The 18,913-nt window shown below is 42.5% G+C and overlaps 1 protein-coding gene across 7 annotated transcripts; it reads left to right on the plus strand.

Moving 5' to 3' along the window:
* The first annotated feature begins 1,150 nt into the window (after positions 1–1,150).
* Positions 1,151–18,320, plus strand: khk (ketohexokinase). Of its 7 annotated transcripts, none has more exons than XM_082533480.1 (9): positions 1,151–1,670; positions 3,664–3,780; positions 4,769–4,903; positions 5,047–5,181; positions 15,990–16,062; positions 16,399–16,545; positions 16,661–16,749; positions 16,825–16,982; positions 17,833–18,320. In XM_082533480.1, exons 1-9 carry the CDS (start codon positions 1,576–1,578, stop codon positions 17,952–17,954), a joined length of 1,071 nt encoding a protein of 356 aa, XP_082389606.1. In that variant the 5' UTR covers positions 1,151–1,575; the 3' UTR covers positions 17,955–18,320. The 7 variants fall into 7 exon arrangements, with proteins under 7 accessions (XP_082389606.1, XP_082389608.1, XP_082389609.1 ...); XM_082533484.1 differs by having other exon boundaries at positions 1,557–1,670; positions 4,783–4,903; XM_082533485.1 differs by having other exon boundaries at positions 1,557–1,670; positions 4,846–4,903.
* Positions 18,321–18,913: the final 593 nt, after the last annotated feature.

Genomic DNA, 18,913 nt, shown 5'->3' on the forward strand with positions numbered 1-18,913 from the left:
ATGACATGGTCTGATTTTCTCACCCAATAAAGGAATATTTCATATATCAGTCTACTCTTCATTCTATCAGACACAGTTATCACAGCTCGTACATTTTGTTTTCATACATATATGTAAGCATTGAGCCAAATTTAGTAATGCCAGCATATTAAATGAACAATATTTCGCTCTTATGTATAACACATCTATATATACACTGTCAAAGATACTCGTCTTTGAGTGACGATTTAAGGTGATAGGACATATAAATAACTGCAACTTGAATCTTTAGTATCATGAACAACATCAGCTAATTGTTATTTACTAACTAATATTAAAATGACTTCAGTACAGAAATGAAGCCCAACAATCATGTTTTACAGTCCTGTGGTCTCAGCCTCAGATACTCAATAAATCACACAGAGTTCATGTAGAAACAAATGAACAAAATGTGTTCTCCTTCATTTCTGTCAAACAAAGCTGTATGAAACGTTTCCAGTGGTTTGTATCATGGTTGCTAGGCAACCTGGGCAGCGCGACAAAGGCTAGACCGTCCCATTTCACAAGCCTCGCACTTCCGGCCTTAGCGGTCTTTGAGTACGCCCCTTGAGGACCGTTAAGGCTGCGTACTTTAAGGCTGCAGACCCTGAATTGGGATACAGCCGCAGTTTGTTGCTGTGACTTCACTCTGAGGTAGTGATGGTAAATTTGATTCTTTTTACTGAATCGAGTTTTAATGAGTCACTCACCAAAGTGAATCGTGTTTTTTGAGTCATTTGATTCACTGAGTCAGTTGACCAGAGAGTGCAAAAAATGTACATTTTCACTCAAACTTAATTTGTTTCTCTTTTCATGTAAATCCTACTGCTAAGATGAATGATTCTAAAAGAAAACAACTATTTTATAGAGAAAAAAAGAGCAAAAACATTTCTAAAATTAAGCAATTTCCTATCAAAATTGCTAAATAAACATTTATTTTGTTTATTTTTATTTTATTAGTATTTTCCTTAAATGCGTTAAATATATATTTTCTCATCTAAATGTCCACTGAAATGTGAGCCAGGGGGCGTTAATGCGCCTTAACATTGGTTGCCAACCAGGAAGAAGAAGAAGCTGTGAGCCAGGAGGGAGGGGGTTAGTGAGTCCTGAGTGATTCGCTTACGCTTACGATTCGGCACAGGAAGGGAGGGGGTGAGTAGCTCAAATGTGCTGTTAGCATGTTAGCAGAGCGATGCTACTGTGAACCGAGGAGCTATTTTCTTGATGTGAGCTTCTACTCAGGGTTTTTTCTTCCAGTTCAGAGCAGAAAATTTTTTGTTAAGATACTGGATGTTGTTTTTCTCCACAATTTTAATTATAAGCTAGATACATTGCTGCTAACAGCAACAGGGATGAGTCAGTGAGTCAGTTGGGCTTGTGAATCATGATTCATGAGTCAGTAAAGTGATTCTCGAGTATTGAACGATTCGTTCATAATTCGCGCATCACTACTCTGAGGGAATCATGGGAGGAAGTGTTTCAAAGTCCACCTGAGTGTGCGTTTCTAACACCCTCGGATCACAGAGAGTGTGTGTGTCTGTCATTGTGTGGACCAGCATGGAACAGCAGAAGAAGATTCTGTGTGTGGGGCTGGTGTGTCTCGACATCATCAACGTGGTGAACAAATACCCTGAAGAAGACACTGACAGCAGGTTAGCATCCAGGCTAACTCTCACAGCAGGTTAAGCTGCAGGCTAAAGCTGACAGCAGGTTAGCCTGCAGGCTAAAGCTGACAGCAGGTTAGCCTGCAGGCTAAAGCTGACAGCAGGTTAGCCTGCAGGCTAAAGCTGACAGCAGGTTAGTATGCACGCTAACTCTGACAGGTTAGCATCAAGGCTAATTCTGACAGCAGGTTAGCCTGCAGGCTAAAGCTGATAGCAGGTTAGCCTGCAGGCCAATTCTGACAGCAGGTTAGTATGCAGGCTAAAGCTGAGAGCAGGTTAATATGTTAATATGCAAGCTAACTCTCCAGGTTGGTACAGCTTATGTTGAACCAGCTGTTTAGAGAAGTGGATCTCTAAAAATTGATTTACTGTGACATTGTATACAGTCAGGATTAGGGGTTTACGGGTAAGAGGTTTTGGTGATGTTTAGGTGTCGTGGTTGGCAGTTTTTTTAGGTCAACGTGTGGGCAAAGGTCACACTTTCATTACGTAACAGATTTCAGTGCAACACTATCGACATTTGATACTCCATTTATTTTTTTATTTTAAAAATGAAAAGGCCAGAATATGATGTAAATGCATCTCCTTGGTGCTGCAACAAGCCCTAACCCCACAAACAGGGGTGTCACTAATCTGAAGAAGAGAATTCATCTTTTACCTCTCTCCTAACATGAGGACATTAGCATCACTGGTTCTCCTGTTCTCTTCACTCGTGTGAATGAGGCCAAGCGGCCTGATCTTCTATTATCTAAGTTTTCCTGGCTGAGGCCCTGGCACTAACCTGACTATGACCCAGCTGTCCCCCAACCCTTTGCTTTTAAGTGTGGTCGATAACTGTAGCAAGGATTGCAGGCTGACAGTTTCTCCAGCACATGAACGTTTTTATATGTGTAAAACAGCATACAGCATACTGAGTGGCAGGCTTTTCAGCCCCACTCTCTCCAGCTCAGTGCTCCTCACTTCTCCTGTATAGCACACACCTCACTTCTCTGAGATCCTACTCATAGGGACGACATGATTAGGCCTTGGGGAACAGCTGTGTGCGTGAGGCTCCCCTGACATTGTGAACCCACTGCTCTGCCACAATGACTTTGTTTGTGATGCACTGGTGCTTGTTTCTCATTGGCGATGAGAAACACACTCCTTTGACTTTAACGTTAGCAGCTTCTTTTTGTTTCTGTGTGTAATGTTTGACTCCATGAAGCCTTTCATCACTCCTGCCATCAGACTAAGACCATCAGGTACCGGAACAGCTTCTTCCCCACAGCTGTCAGACTCCTGAACTCTGCCTCCTGACATCTGACCCACGTTAAACTCATGGACTGACCATACACACACACACAACCACCTAGATACACACACAATGGACAACTGTACCCTCAAACATAACATGGACTGAACCACCACTCACAACCACTAGCACTTTATATAGCCTCTGTAGAAATTATCCACACCCTCACTTACCTTAACTGCACTACTGTGTAGCTCTGTGTAAATAATCATTCTGTACATTCGATAATTTTTAATCCTACAACTGTTTACAACTTGCATAGTTCACATTTCTGTATAGCTGTATATCTCAGATTTCTGTAAAGTTATTTATTTCATATTCTGTATAGTTTTTCATATTTATATCCTGTTCATAGCCTGTACATAGTTTGTACTCACTACAGCCTGTACATACTTATAGTTATAGAATATTCATAACATACTTCATACCATGTACATTATAACATACCATAATAGACCCATTTCTGTAATATACTTACATATCTATATTATTGCTAATATATATTGTAATATATCTATATCATGGCTAAAGCACTTCTGGATGGATGCAAACTGCATTTCGTTGCCCTGTACCTGTGCATGTGCAATGACAACAAAGTTGAATTCTATTCTTATTCTTATTCTATTCTATCAGTATTGAAAATTAATGATTGCCCCTCTGATGGATGATGTCATTACTTTGTACCTACAGATGTCTGTCGCAGCGTTGGCAGCGGGGAGGAAATGCTTCAAACTCATGCACAGTGCTGTCGCTGCTCGGAGCGCCCTGTGCCTTCATGGGCTCCTTGTCAGCTGGTCCTGTGGCCAAGTGAGTCCTTTTCAAATGCTCATCAATAAATCCATTTGTTCAGAAATACAAGAAATACACAGTCATCAATGTTTGAGGGCAGAATCCAGACTGTTAATACCACAGTTTTTTACTGAAACTGTGGTATTTTGGAGATTCTACACACACATACACAGAAATGAACATTATCAACCTACTGAAATAAAAGACTTTCTGCTACTTATCTGGGATATTTATCTGCTCAGTTGTTTAACTGACTGTATTCTGATTAAAAAGTATTGCTTTAATTTTTAGCAGTATAAATAAAAATGATACTGGCAGCCACCAGTCTTTAATTTGGTGTTTGTGTGATGAAAATTAAAAAATTCGAAGTTGATTCCTTCTTATTGCATTGACAAAATTCATTCAACTTCACCTCATACTTTAACCTCGATATCAAGTCGGTGAGACTGGAAAGCGTTCACGATGTTTAATAACTGCACCAGTGGCATCAGTTTGAAAGTGACTTCCCTTCTTTTTACATTCATGAGGAAACTGGACCTCTTACCTTAACCTGAGATTCAAACTTGTTAGAGAATTTTAGCAAATGCACGCGAGATATGAATTTTAAAATCTTACGATGCCTGATTCTGAAATTATCACGTTAACAGACCTAGGCGTCCATGCTGCCAGCCTGGCAGGGTGACAGCAATACCACATCAGAGCAGGTTAAAGGTGTGGAGATGGTTCTTGATGTTTGAAGCTGTGGTGAAGTACAAAGGGGGAAACTCCTCTGGTGCTCACATTTACAAAGTGCTCTTCAAAGGGTAAAAAAAAGGCAGCTCTTTGTTCCCCAGCAGTTTCACCTGAGCACTAAAAACAGGAGATTTATCATCTTTATTTAACATCCAGTCAGAAAGTGCATTACTAACATACTTGTTACCACCTCTGACTTTAATTTTTCTGTCTGCCATGTGGAGGATCTGTGTTTCAGGAAGCCAAGTCAGTGTAAACAGTTACCTGTCTGTAGTTTTATTTTGGAAGATTTTCAGAAGTACTGCATCGATGTGTCTCTGCTGTCTGAGCACCCTCAGTGCTTCCTTCCAGCCTCCATGGTCATCAGCAACACCAGCACAGGAAGTCGCACTATCCTGCACATGAACAGGTGTGTTTGTGTCACTAACGGCATCTGTTTCAGGGTCATCATAGAGGAGCTCCGCCCCTCCCCTTCTGCCAGTCAGAGTTCGGGTTTCTGCCAGAGTTTTATTTTCGAGGGGACATGATCTTTCCTGTCTGTCTTTCTGTCAGTTTCATCATGGCTGACTTCTCGCAGCGGGACATCGATGTGTCAGCGGTGGTTTTGCAGGTCGAAGGTCAAACTCCATGTGCTTGTTGTGTGGTTTGTCCATCCACTGGAACTCGAACCGTCGTTCTCTCCGATACGTAAGGCATCAGGTCGTCGAAGAGCTGCAATTTTCACAGCTCACGTTAGATATTAATTAATAATGATTATTACAATGATCGAGGTTTTCTTCCAGCCTGTTTGATCAGTGTGTTATTTCTGACATTATGCCCGGCTAATCAGCACCGCAGTGAAATAATCAGTCTTCCCTTTGTCAAAAATACATTTTTAAATAAAATTCTGCAGAATCTTTCCCGTTTCTTTTGATTCTCTTTCTGGTCACCTGAACAAACCCATCAGTGGTTCAGGTGAAGCTTTACTGATTGGATTGCACCACGCCCTCTCAGACTCTAAGCTCCATCCATTGGCTGCTGAAGGTGGATGAAACAAATACACTGATGAGTTTAGAGAATCTGTCATCAGGAAGCATGAAAACCTAAATGTCAGCCTAAATCTGGTCTAATGACAACTGGGCACATGAGCCACTGCAGAGCAATGGCTCCACCAATCAGATGAGGTGAATAACAGATGACTTTTTATCAGGTCAGAGGCGAAGTTGGAAAAAGTGGACCAAACTCTTTAAAGGAGTTTCCTAGAGCAGTTTGTGTGAAGGTCGCGTAGAGGAAACTGATGATGTTGGTATTCTTTTCGTTTTGACCTCAACAACCACTGTAGCTCATTCATTTCCAGTTTCTGTTAAAAAACGTCCTGGTTGAGATATCCACATCGAATGTTAGGTGAGCAAAAGAAAAGCGTGAAGCAGTCAGTAAAACCTTCAGGCAGGTAAACTGTTTATAAAGCAGCTTCCTTTTTCTCGCTGAGCCTTGTCACAAACTTTTCTGTTAGCTCTGCAGTGGTTTCTAGGGATAATTCATCATAAATTATTTAATTTCTCCCAAAGTATAAACAAGTTTATTAATCAAAAGTCAATCTGTATGGGTTTTCTTCCACTATAAATAGAATAAGCAAAGATAAGCAAAACTGTGCAGGTGTTGTTGATCACACTTGAAGCCTAATATGGCGTCTTGTTGCAATAAACACGAAAGTATGCTTTTCTACAGTGGGCACCAGAGATGGGCAGTAGCGCGTTACTGTAATTCGATTACTTTTTTCAAGTAACGAGTAAAGTAAGGGATTACTATTGCAAAAAAGGTAATTAGATTACCGTTACTTTCCCGTAAGCACCCCACGTTACTGTGTTACTAAAACCGTGATTTTTTTGCGAGGGTGTCTCATGACAATGATGTAAGCGAGTGCAACGTTCGTGGCAACAGCTGTGTGCAGATCAAGAATGGATAATATATCGAGTCTGGGAGCGAGTATGACCGCGCAGCATTTAAAGCGTGGAAGTACTGACCTTACTTTGAGTTTAATTCTGTAAAAAGTGACAAAAACATTAGCTTCTGCTGTTCACTGCGTGGGAAGAAAACTTCTTTTTACAGCGAAAAAAAACCCTAAACATCCGAGCAAGCACTGAGTACGCTACCAGTGAATGGGAAGGAAATTCACAGACAAACTCGCGGATTCTTTCACTGACCGCTGAGACACACCTGCACCAGGGCAAACATCCGCCTACCCCACTTTTTACTTGCACCTATTTGAAAGACTGAGTGTAAACACAAAAAAAAAAAATTATTTTATGTGCTGGAATGTGCAGAAAATAGGTTTAAATGTTAAACAAATTTCTTCCAGTCAGAGAATGTTGCAGATAATTAAATCTTTGCTTGATGCATAAAGTTAAAAGATTAAAACTAATAAAACAAATTTTAAAAAGAGCCTTTTCCGTTTGATTACATTTTATATGATGGATTAGGCAGAAAGTAGAATTGGGCTGAAAGATCTATCGCCTTATTACCTATTCAGGTTGTAAATCGTGTTTTTAAAAAGTAACTAAGTAATTAATTACTTTTGAAAATAAGTAATCAGTAAAGTAACAGGATTACTTTTTGGGGGAAGTAATCAGTAATTAGTTACTGATTACTTTTTTCAAGTAACTCGACCAACACTGGTGGGCACTGAGGGACAAAGGCCTGAATATAAGAGATATTCATGGTTTAATGGTGAAATTTTTTTACATTGTTGTAGGAAAATACGAAATGAGTGGAGTGATTTATTGAAAACTGTGCAAACATAGCCACGATTCCACTGTGAGTTTTCCTATCCAGGTATCCATTTTATTGCACTGCCAGTGTGTTTGGGCAGATATTACTGCATGCTGGATCAAGATTCAAGATTCTTTATTTGTCACATGCATAATTATACAAGTACAACACACAGTGAAATGTGTCCTGAAAACGCTCCTGGGCTGTGCAAAAAGAAAACATTATACACAGTAAGTAAATATGTGCAAGGAAGACCTTACATGCAGTAAATGGGGCGACCATGGCTCAGGGGGTTTGGAAGCGTCTCTGTAACCGGAAGGTCGCCGGTTCGATCCCCGGGCTCTCTGTCCTGGTCGTTGTGTCCTTGGGCAAGACTCTTTACCCTACTTGCCTACTGGTGATGGCCAGAGGGGCCGATGGTGCGATATGGCAGCCTCGCTTCTGTCAGTCTGCCCCAGGGCAGCTGTGGCTACAACTGTAGCTGCCTCCACCAGTGTGTGAATGTGAGAGTGAATGAATAGTGGCATTGTAAAGCGCTTTGGGTGCCTTGAAAAGCGCTATATAAATCCAATCCATTATTATTGAGTGAATTATATAATTAAGTAAATTTAAATAAAATAAAACAATCTGGAAATTTAAGTTGAAAAATTGAGAATGTACATTGTGCGAGAGGGATGCTGAAGTGTCTTGTGCCGTAGTGTGGCAAGAAAGATCAGGCATGATATGAGGATATGGTAAGAAAAAGTCCTGTCTCAGTCACTTATGGATGCTGTGAGTGGGGGGGCATGTCCTGATTTAACACCAGGATGGCCTGGGGAAAGAAGCTCCTCTTGAGTCTCTCTGTTTTTGCCTGGATGGTGTGGAACCTTCTGCCTGATTGCAGAAGTTGGAACTGTTCCTGGGATGGGACGAGTCCTTCAGTATCTGAGCTGCTCTGGACCAGCATCTCCTCATGTAAATGTCCTGTAAGGAGGGGACAGCAGCCCTGCAGCAGTGTTTTGCCGTACGGCTCACTCTCTGAAGAGCTTTTTGGCCTTGACAAAGCGGTTCCCATACCAGGATGTGATGTTCTCTGTGAGGATGCTCTCCACAGCGCCTGTGTACAATACAGTACAATTTTATTTATATAGCACATTTTAAAAAAACCACAGGTATGCCAAAGTGCTTCACAGAGTTAGAGCAATAATAAATACAAATACAAAATACAAATAAAATATACTAACAGGCGGGTGACATAACTAACCAATAATACACCAGGCATAGTAGGCACAACCCGAAAGGCTGAAGGTTAAAACATTATAAATATTAATAAAGCGGAAAAAGATAACTTACAGTACACCAAAAATGCGGGCTCTAGGAGGCGGGGAAAGCAAGGCTCTCCCCGCTCTGAACTCCTTCAGTTGTCGTAGGTGGTACAGGCGCTGCCTAGCCTTTTTGGACTGGACCTGAATGTGTGCAGACCATGTCAGGTCTGAGGAGATGTGGACACCAAGATACTTGAAGGACTGCACCCTCTCCACTGGAGCTCCTGATGATAATGGGCTTGTGGTCTCTGTGCTGACTCCTGAAGTCCAACACCAGCTCCTTGGTTGAGCTAGAGGTGGTTGTCCTGGCACCACGATGCCAGATTCTTCACTTCATCCATGTAGGCCGCCTCATCGTTGTTGGAGACGGCGCCCAACACCACTGTGTCGTCAGCAAACTTCGCAATGGTGTTGGAGCCGTGGGTGGCCACACAGTCTGAAGTGGGAGTAGAGCAGTGGCGAGAGGACACGCCCCTGTGACGCTCCGGTGTTGATGGTGATGTTGTCAGAGACACACCTACCCACCCTCACCACCTGAGTTCTGCCAGTGAGGAAGTCCAACACCCATGCACTCATACGACTGTTGAGTCCCAGATCCCTCAGCTTTTTGAACAGTCTGCAGGGCACTATTGTGTTAAACACTGAACTGTAATCAACAAACAGCATTCTCACATAGTTACCCTGTTTCTTGTCCACGTGGCTGAGTGTGGTGTGCAGGACGTGGGCGATGGCGTCCTCTGTGGATCTGTTGGGTCGGTAGGCGAACTGGAGCGGATCTGTGGTGTCTGCGATGGAGGAGGAGATGATGTTCTTCAGCAGCCTCTCGATCACCTTCATAACCACCGAAGTCAGTGCAACTGGCCGGTAGTCATTCAGGAATGAGGGCTTGTTGTTCTTGGGCACAGGGATGATGGTGGATCTCTTGAAGCATGTGGGGACCACAGACTTAGCCAGGAACTCGTTGAAGATGGAAGTGAACACACCTACTAGCTGGTCAGCACAGCAGACGGCCGGTGATGCCGTCTGGCCCCGCTGCTTTCCTTGTGTTCACGCTCTTCAGCCCCACTCAGATGCTCCGCAATGCTGATCACTGGTCTCTCTCTTTCTCTCTCTGATGATGTCACCGTCCTCAGTTGTCAGGCAGTAGTTAGCATTAGCCACCTGGCAAACCTCGAAACGAGTGTAGAACTCATTCGGCTCGTTGGTGAATGCAGAATCAGCGTTGATCAGTGCTGTATCTATGGCTTTGTAGTCCGTGATGGTGCGTAGTCCATGCCACATGATTCTTGTGTTGCCCTGGTGAAAGCGAGACTCCACGTGCTCCCGCTACCAGCATTTGGCATCCCTCACCACGTGCCGCACACCATATGAAGCAGCTTTGTAGGCGCTCATATCCCCAGTGGTAAGACCGGTGTTGTAGGTGGCAGTCCTGGTGTTTACTGTTGTGCAGTTCGATCTGCCCACCCATGGTCTCTGGTTCGGGAATGACACAACTCTTGCAGTGGGGGATGATCTCCTCCGCTAATATGCTAGCGAAGCTAACTGCTACTTCCGTTAACTCGTTGATGTTGACTGCACATGCTCTGAACATGTTCCAGTCTACGTCGTTGAGTGCGTCCTGTAGCATAGCTTCTGATTGGGCAGACCAGCGTTTCACCTTCTTCGTGGTTACTTCATCCCTCCATATATTTTGTTTATACTAAGGAATGAGGAAGATGGCGTTGTGGTCAGACTTTCCAAAGGCCGGGTGTGAAACAGCTTTTTAGTCCCGCCTGTATGGAGCCAGCACATTTCCTCCAGCGCTGCTTTGTTCTTCGACTCGGGTGAGCATCCTGTCCTTTGTTGTTTCACGCGCCGCTTAGTATCTCGGTCAGCCAGGACAGATCGGGTTTAAAAGTATCTAAGACTACATGTGCAAACTTGTTACAGATGTTGAGGAGCGATCTGCTGTCGTAAACTATAAAACCATAAGATTTTGGAATGTAAAACAAAGCAATAAATAATTAAGCAGCTAAAAAAGTGCATAGTCTGTGTGGAGCAGTCAGGAAGGCGTCCGGACGTGGCCACGCCATCTTCCATCTGTCTCTGATGGAACTTTTCTAAGTTTATAACTCATCAGTTTATCAAAGATCTGAAACACCACTGACTAACCTGCAGCTGAAACCATGACAGAGCCTCCTTCGTGCCTCAGATGGCTGCAGACTCTGACTGTCTGACCTCCTGACCTCCTCGTACATACTGACCATGATGTGGATCCATCGCTCCATCAGACCTGTTCCTCTGATTTTCAGTCCAGCTCTTATGTAATTTTCATGCCTTGGCCATTCCTCCTGTGTTTCTTCATTGAGAATAATTTCCTGACAGTTGCCCTTCCACTGAGGCCATTTCTAATGAGACTTTAATGACAGTAGATGATCAGCTGAAGTTCCAGATTATCTGTCAGGTCTTTGCTTTTTTCCCCTTACTTAAGGACGTGACTTTCAGATACTGTTCATCTTCTCTGAACAGTTCTTTTTTTGTCCTCCAAGTTTCCTCAGCTTTTTAACACTAGGGATTATTTTCACTCTGGCCTGCAACAGTAAGGGCAACAGGCCTTTTTTTTTTTCTTTTTTTTTAAAGAGGCTGAGTTCTCAGTGTATTTTTATTTTGACAACATTTTGAAACTGACCTGCAACAAAACTAATGAATTCATTATTGTGACATGATAGGGTGGGGCAAGGTCTCACAATGGGTTCACCCAAGACCTTGGCTGATGGTGACCCATGCTCATTTTTCATCTTGGCTCATGTGATTGCGTAGATGATCAACAGTGGGTCCATCACCCTCTTAGGGACACTACCAATAGGTCTTAAAAATCACCAATTGCTCTTAGAACTGAAGAGGCATCTCGGATGAGAGGTGAGACGTGTTGAGAAACGTAAAGAAGTCCACACGGTTTTCTTTCCAAGCTCTTTAAATTATTGTAAATGTACAAGAGTGAAAGTTTATCACACCATCCACCTCTGCCTGTAATCCAGCATTCCCCTCAGCAGATATAAACACGTTTACAGCAAATACAAAAATTGTTTCGGTCTATTTTGTCTTCCAGGGGCCAGAGCAGGCAACATTGAGGGAAATTTAAAACTGCTGGCTAAATGTAAACATGAATTCAGTAAAATTGTAATTCACTTCAGCAGTAATGACACCCGTTTACGTAATTCCGAGGTCACCAAAATCAATATTGAATCGGTGCGTAACTTTGCCAAAACAATGTCGGACTCTGTAGTTTTCTCTGGTCCCCTCCCCAATCAGACCAGGAGTGACATGTTTAGCCGCATGTTCTCCTTAAATTGCTGGTTGTCTGAGTGGTGTCCCAGAAACGATGTGGGCTTCATAGATAATTGGCAAACCTTCTGGAGGAAACCTGGTCTTGTTAGGAGAGACGGCATCCATCCCACTTTGGATGGAGCAGCTCTCATTTCTGGAAATCTGCCCAAATTTATTAAACCCCCCAAAATATGACTATCCAGAGTTGGGACCAGGAAGCAGAGTTGTAGTCTTACACGCCTCTCTGCTAGACCTCAGTGCAGCCATTAGAGCTGACCGAAGGCGCTTGGTTAGCAAAAGAAGGTTAACCCTCCCGGTCATACTCCTTGTCAATGTTCAGTCTTTGGAAAATAAAATAGACAAACTCCATGCTCGAATTTCCACGCAAACGTCAGGAGTGCTCCATACTGTGTTTTTGCAAAATACTGGCTGGGGGAGAGAACACTCGATAACACCAGATGGCTACGGGGTCTTCAGAGCGGGCAAAGTGCTCCAGGCAGTGGCAAGATACGCGGCGGAGGAATGGCCGCCCTCATCAAACAATCGTGGTGTACTGACTGTAAGATCATTTCAAAATCCTGCTCTGAAAATGTGGAATTTCTGACTTTGATAAAGGCCTTGCTATTTGCCCAGAGAACTGCAGTGCATCATTGTGTGCAGTGTACATGCCTAAACTACATCAGTTTGTAACCTTCCCCACCACAGGAAATAAAATACTGGATCACTGTTACAGCAAGATCAGAAATGCCTTCTCAGCTGAACCAAAACCTAATTTCAGAAAGTTTAATCACCTGGCAATCTGGCTAAAACCCATATATAACAAAAAGCTCAAGACAAAACCAGTCACAGTCAGGCCTATTAATACCTGGACTGACAGTGCAAAAGCCAGTCTGCTGGGCAGAGCTGCTTAGAGACTACAGACTGGAGCATCTTCAAAGGAACAGCTAACAATATCCACGAATACACAGAGACTGTAAGCGACTACATAAACTGGTGTACGTGTATTTGTACCCCTCCCAGGACTGTGCGCAGGTTCCAAGGCCAAAAACCCTGGCTTAATGGAGACATTAAACTGGAAATAAGGGAGAGGAGGGAGGCCTTCAAGGCAGGAGATCAGATGGAGTATAAGAGAGCCCACTACGAACTGCAGAAGTCCATCAGAGTAGCAAAGTGAGCCCACTCAAAAAGAAAAAGAAACAAAGAAAAAAAACATCTTGTCTTTATCTTATAAAAAGTGTAACTTGACCTGGAGAGCTCTGCACAAGAATTCCAATGTGCATGGACTGTTGGTCCTGTGCACAAATGGCAAATAAAAATCTTGAATCTTGAATCCTACAGTATTTAAAAGTAGAATGGGAGGCAGAGCCTTCAGTTTTCAGGCCCCTCTTCTGTGGAACCAGCTTCCAGTTTGGATTCAGGAGACAGACACTATCTCTACTTTCAAGATTAGGCTTCAAACTTTCCTTTTTGCTAAAGCATATAGTTAGGGCTGGACCAGGTGACCCTGAATCCTCCCTTAGTTATGCTGCAATAGACATAGGCTGCTGTTATTAATCTCCGTCTGTCCTCCACAGCATGTCTTTATCCTGTCTTCCTTCTCTCACCCCAACCGGTCACAGCCCCTCCCTGAGCCTTGTTCTGCCAGAGGTTTCTTCCTGTTAAAAGGGAGTTTTTCCTTCCCACTGTCGCCAAAGTGCTTGCTCATAGGGGGTCATATGATTGCTGGATTTTTCTCTGTATGTATTATTGTAGGGTGTACCTTACAATATAAAGCGCCTTCAGGCGACTGTTGTCGTGATTTGACGCTATGTGAATAAAACTGAATTGAAAGTCTCTATAGGAGGATGTTTCTATAATTCACCTGTTTCAACTGTATTAAGACTAAAAGTTTGCATTATAAAGGTGGGGCCTCTCTGACTGACTGGTGGATGGCAACACAGTCAGCTTTACAGGGAGTGCAGAATTATTAGGCAAGTTGTATTTTTGAGGAATAATTGTATTATTGAACAACAACCATGTTCTCAATGAACCCAAAAAACTCATTAATATCAAAGCTGAATGTTTTTGGAAGTAGTTTTTAGTTTGTAGTGTTTAGTATGTTGCTTTGTTGTTGTTGTTTTTTGTCTTTTTTGCTTGTTTTCTATTCTTGTCTCAACAGGTGATCCAGGAGATTTTTATTTTTTTTCTCCCCCCTTTCTCACTGTCCCTCTCCCCTTCTGTTTTTCCTTTCCTTCCTCTTTCTTTCTCCCTCTCCTATCCCTCACTCATGTCTGTCCCGTCTGTAACATCTGAAAATAAAATATAATAAATAATAAAAACAAAGATTGACCAAATGGACCAATACGGCAATGCCACGATGATCCATTTGGCAAAGTAAATCCATTGGGTATCCTTGTTGGTCTTCAGACAACAATTCTGATGGCTAAAGAACCAAATGGGACAGGCAAAAAAAAAAAAAAAAAAAGGAAGTAGTTTTTAGTTTGTTTTTAGTTTTAGCTATTTTAGGGGGATATCTGTCTGTGCAGGTGACTATTACTGTGCATAATTATTAGGCAACTTAACAAAAAACAAATATATACCCATTTCAATTATTTATTTTTACCAGTGAAACCAATATAACATCTCCACATTCACAAATATACATTTCTGATATTCAAAAACAAAACAAAAACAAATCAGCGACCAATATAGCCACCTTTCTTTGCAAGGACACTCAAAAGCCTGCCATCCATGGATTCTGTCAGTGTTTTGATCTGTTCACCATCAACATTGCGTGCAGCAGCAACCACAGCCTCCCAGACACTGTTCAGAGAGGTGTACTGTTTTCTCTCCTTGTAAATCTCACATTTGATGATGGACCACAGGTTCTCAATGGGGTTCAGATCAGGTGAACAAGGAGGCCATGTCATCAGTTTGTCTTCTTTTATACCCTTTCTTGCAGCCACGCTGTGGAGTACTTGGACGCGTGTGATGGAGCATTGTCCTGCATGAAAATCATGTTTTTCTTGAAGGATGCAGACTTCTTCCTGTACCGCTGCTTGAAGAAGGTGTCTTCCAGAAACTGGCAGTAGGACTGGGAGTTGAGCTTGACTCCATCCTCAACCCGAAAAGGCCCCACAAGCTCATCTTTGATGATACCAGCCCAAACCAGTACTCCACCTCCACCTTGCTGGCGTCTGAGTGGGACTGGAGCTCTCTGCCCTTTACCAATCCAGCCACGGGCCCATCCATCTGGCCCATCAAGACTCACTCTCATTTCATCAGTCCATAAAACCTTAGAAAAACCAGTCTTGAGATATTTCTTGGCCCAGTCTTGACGTTTCAGCTTGTGTGTCTTGTTCAGTGGTGGTCGTCTTTCAGCCTTTCTTACCTTGGCCATGTCTCTGAGTATTGCACACCTTGTGCTTTTGGGCACTCCAGTGATGTTGCAGCTCTGAAATATGGCCAAACTGGTGGCAAGTGGCATCTTGGCAGCTGCACGCTTGACTTTTCTCAGTTCATGGGCAGTTATTTGGTGCCTTGGTTTTTCCACACACTTCTTGCGACCCTGTTGACTATTTTGAATGAAACGCTTGATTGTTCGATGATCAGCTTTGCAATTTTGAGACTGCTGCATCCCTCTGCAAGATATCTCACTATTTTTGACTTTTCTGAGCCTGTCAAGTCCTTCTTTTGACCCATTTTGCCAAAGGAAAGGACGTTGCCTAATAATTATGCACACCTGATATAGGGTGTTGATGTCATTAGACCACACCCCTTCTCATTACAGAGATGCACATCACCTAATATGCTTAATTGGTAGTAGGCTTTCGAGCCTATACAGCTTGGAGTAAGACAACATGCATGAAGAGGATGATGTGGACAAAATACTCATTTGCCTAATAATTCTGCACTCCCTGTATAGTAGCTTGCTGTCTGATAGGCTGCACCTGCTCTGTGGTTGTTCCATGAATTTTATACAGCAGAGCAGTTTACCAGTCCTGCTGGTTTGGTGTCATAATGATGTGATAGGAAAGTTAACATGAATCTGCTAAATGCAGGGAGAATCCAGAAAAAATGGTTTGACCTGAGTTTTGAAGAGATGGAAGTGGTTGTTTTAAAGGACCATAAGCTCTGACCTCAATTCCTGTCTGTCAGGAACCTTCCAGATGTCACAGCAGAGGATTTTTCAAAAGTTCACCTTCATCAGTTCAAGTGGATCCACTGGGAGGTGAGTAAAGTCCAGTAAACGAGCCAACCCAACCTAGTATTAAACTGACATTGGTAATCAGAATTTTAAATTAAGATCATAAACACAACCTGTTAATGATGAGTAACCAATCAGAAAACACCTGTCACCATCTTAACACCTTTCCAGCCTGCACTCCTCAGAGGTTTGTGCTCATTTAGAAACAATATTTTCACCAGAAGACTTAAAAAACAACAACATTAATTTGAAATTGATCAATGATGATTAATTCATTAAACAAAAGCGCACTCTAACCCACTGGAAACTGTTTTGTCTCATAAATCTTGTTTGTTTGCTGTCACACTTTAACTCCTGTAGGGCCGAAACGCAGAGGAGCAGGTGAAGATGATCCAGCAGGTAGAGCGATATAACAGCATGTTGCCACAGCAACAGAAGATCACCATTTCCGTGGAGATAGAGAAGACCAGAGAGCCGCTGTACCAGCTGTTTCCTCATGGCGATGTGGTGAGAGCTTCTGTGCCAGAACCAGGAGAACATAAACTGCCCACTCTATCAGACAAAATGTTATTGCATGTTTTCTGTCACGTGTTGCAAATTCATCGCGGTTTCATGTCTTTAGGTGTTTGTCAGTAAGGACGTTGCTCGTGATTTTGGGTTTGAGTCAGCTGAAGCTGCCCTGAAAGGACTTTACAGTCGAGTCAAACAGGGGTGAGCGGTCACAGGTCAGCAGTGTAACATTAGTAACAACCATAGAAATAAAAATATGACGCCATCCTTCCTCAGGGCCATCCTGATCTGTGCCTGGGCAGAAAAAGGAGCTGATGCTTTGGGTCCTGATGGTGTGATCATTCATTCTGATGCATTTCCTCCTGAAAGTCTCGTTGATACGCTTGGAGCTGGGGACACCTTCAACGCTGCTGTCATCTACACACTGTCCAAGGGTGAGACTTTTAAACATCTATGTAGCAGGAAGCCAGCAAAACCTCAGTATTCTGTAGCAAATAGCTTTATTAATAAAGTGCTGATCCTGATACACGCCAGAACAAAACCTGTTTTAACATATATCCGTTGTTGTAAGTGTACATGGATTGGCTCTTATATAATCCTTTTCTACGCTACTTGAGCACTCAAAACTTTATACAACATGCCTCATCCACCCATGGACAGACAGTTTTCTATCCACAAGCTATGCGACTTGGGGTCCTATTTTGGCATGCAGACTGGAGCAGCCAGGAACCCAATCATGACCGTTCTGATTAGTCGGTGACCTGCTCCCATGACCCCACGGAGGAAAAGATGAGATGGAAACATTTCAACACAGGACCATCACAATAACACTGTTAATTAAATTAAAACTGTTAATTAAACTTCCCTTTAATTAACTTTGATTTATACAGCACCAAATCACAACAACAGTCTCAAGGTGTTTTATATTGTAAGGTAGACCCTACAATAATACATACAGAGAAAAACCCCCTATGACCCCCTATGAGCAAGCACTTTGGCAACAGTGGGAAGGAAAAACTCCCTTTTAACAGGAAGAAACCTCCGGCAGAACAAGGCTCAGTGAGGGGCGGGGCCATCTGCTGTGATTGGTTGGGGTGAGAGAAGGAAGACAGGATAAAGACATGCTGTGGAAGAGAGACAGAGGTTAATAACAGATATGATTCAATGCAGAGAGGTCTGTTAACACATAGTAATGCCCTTTAATTCCCCTTTACTTTTAAATAAAATAAATCAGTAACACCTGAGGACTGATTAATTTAAAAGATCAATGTTTTCTGTCTATAGGTGGAAGTTTGCAAGATGCCCTAACCTTTGGCTGCAGGGTTGCTGGCAGGAAGTGTGGTTTCCATGGTTATGACAGCATCAGCAAAGTCTTCAATGACATGCAACCACAAAGTTTGTTTTAGGGAAACCCAGTCCACAAAAGCACATGACCACATGAAAAACAATGTGTAAACATGAACATGTGTGTTAACGTGAAAGTGTTTGAAGGCACAACTGAAATTTTATCTAATTTTCAGTTTAAGGAAAATCATCTGTGGTATAAGGGATCTGCATAATTACAATTAGTAACTGACATTTAACATCCATTAGTTCATTCATTCACAGATCAATAACTGGATTATTGTTCAATAAATGATTAACTGAAGTGAGAGAAGCAAACGTTTCTTTGGAGTGTTTTTACTTGGTGGAATTAAATCTCACTGATCAGTGATTGGGTTGATTGTTTTTGTCCTGATAGTTTGTTTTTCATTAAAACAATTACCACTCGATGCTCAGACACAGCTTCCTTTCATTCTCTCTACAAATAACCGTGTCAGGGTACTCACTCGCAAGGTCTGGTTTCCTGCGCAGAAAGGAACAAAAAGCCAAAGACGACAAACATGTTTTTATTGAAGACCCAATTCTACAACGATTTCCAGTTTAACAACCAGGCGTCAAACAACTGTTGTACTCCAGCTTCTCACAGGTGAGTTAAACATCCCAGGTGCAACTGGCAGTGGCAAGCAGGAAGGGCCACCTCTAAAACACAAGGCATAATTGGCACACATACACATGAGTGAGAGCGATGGAGAAAGGAAATTGAGTCATCAGAACCACAACAATAGCAGAAAACTTGCTGAGCACCAGTTCAGCTCACTGGGATGAGCAGGTGACCATATGCCTCTCAGTTTTAAGAAAGGCTAGTGACCCCTGTTATAGAGTCTGACAGCTGCAGGGATTATATATAAATATTCAACTGGGGGTTAGGGTTTAAAAATTAAACCAGGTCTAAATTTTTTTTTAAAAAGAAGACTTTATAAGATAGACCTTCTGAGTATCACTACAAAGATTACCAACAGTGGTCCTCATACCACAGTTTGAT

The sequence above is a fragment of the Aulonocara stuartgranti genome (genome assembly GCF_965226115.1).
Source record: "Aulonocara stuartgranti genome assembly, chromosome: 5".
In the NCBI taxonomy this organism is placed as follows: domain Eukaryota; kingdom Metazoa; phylum Chordata; class Actinopteri; order Cichliformes; family Cichlidae; genus Aulonocara; species Aulonocara stuartgranti.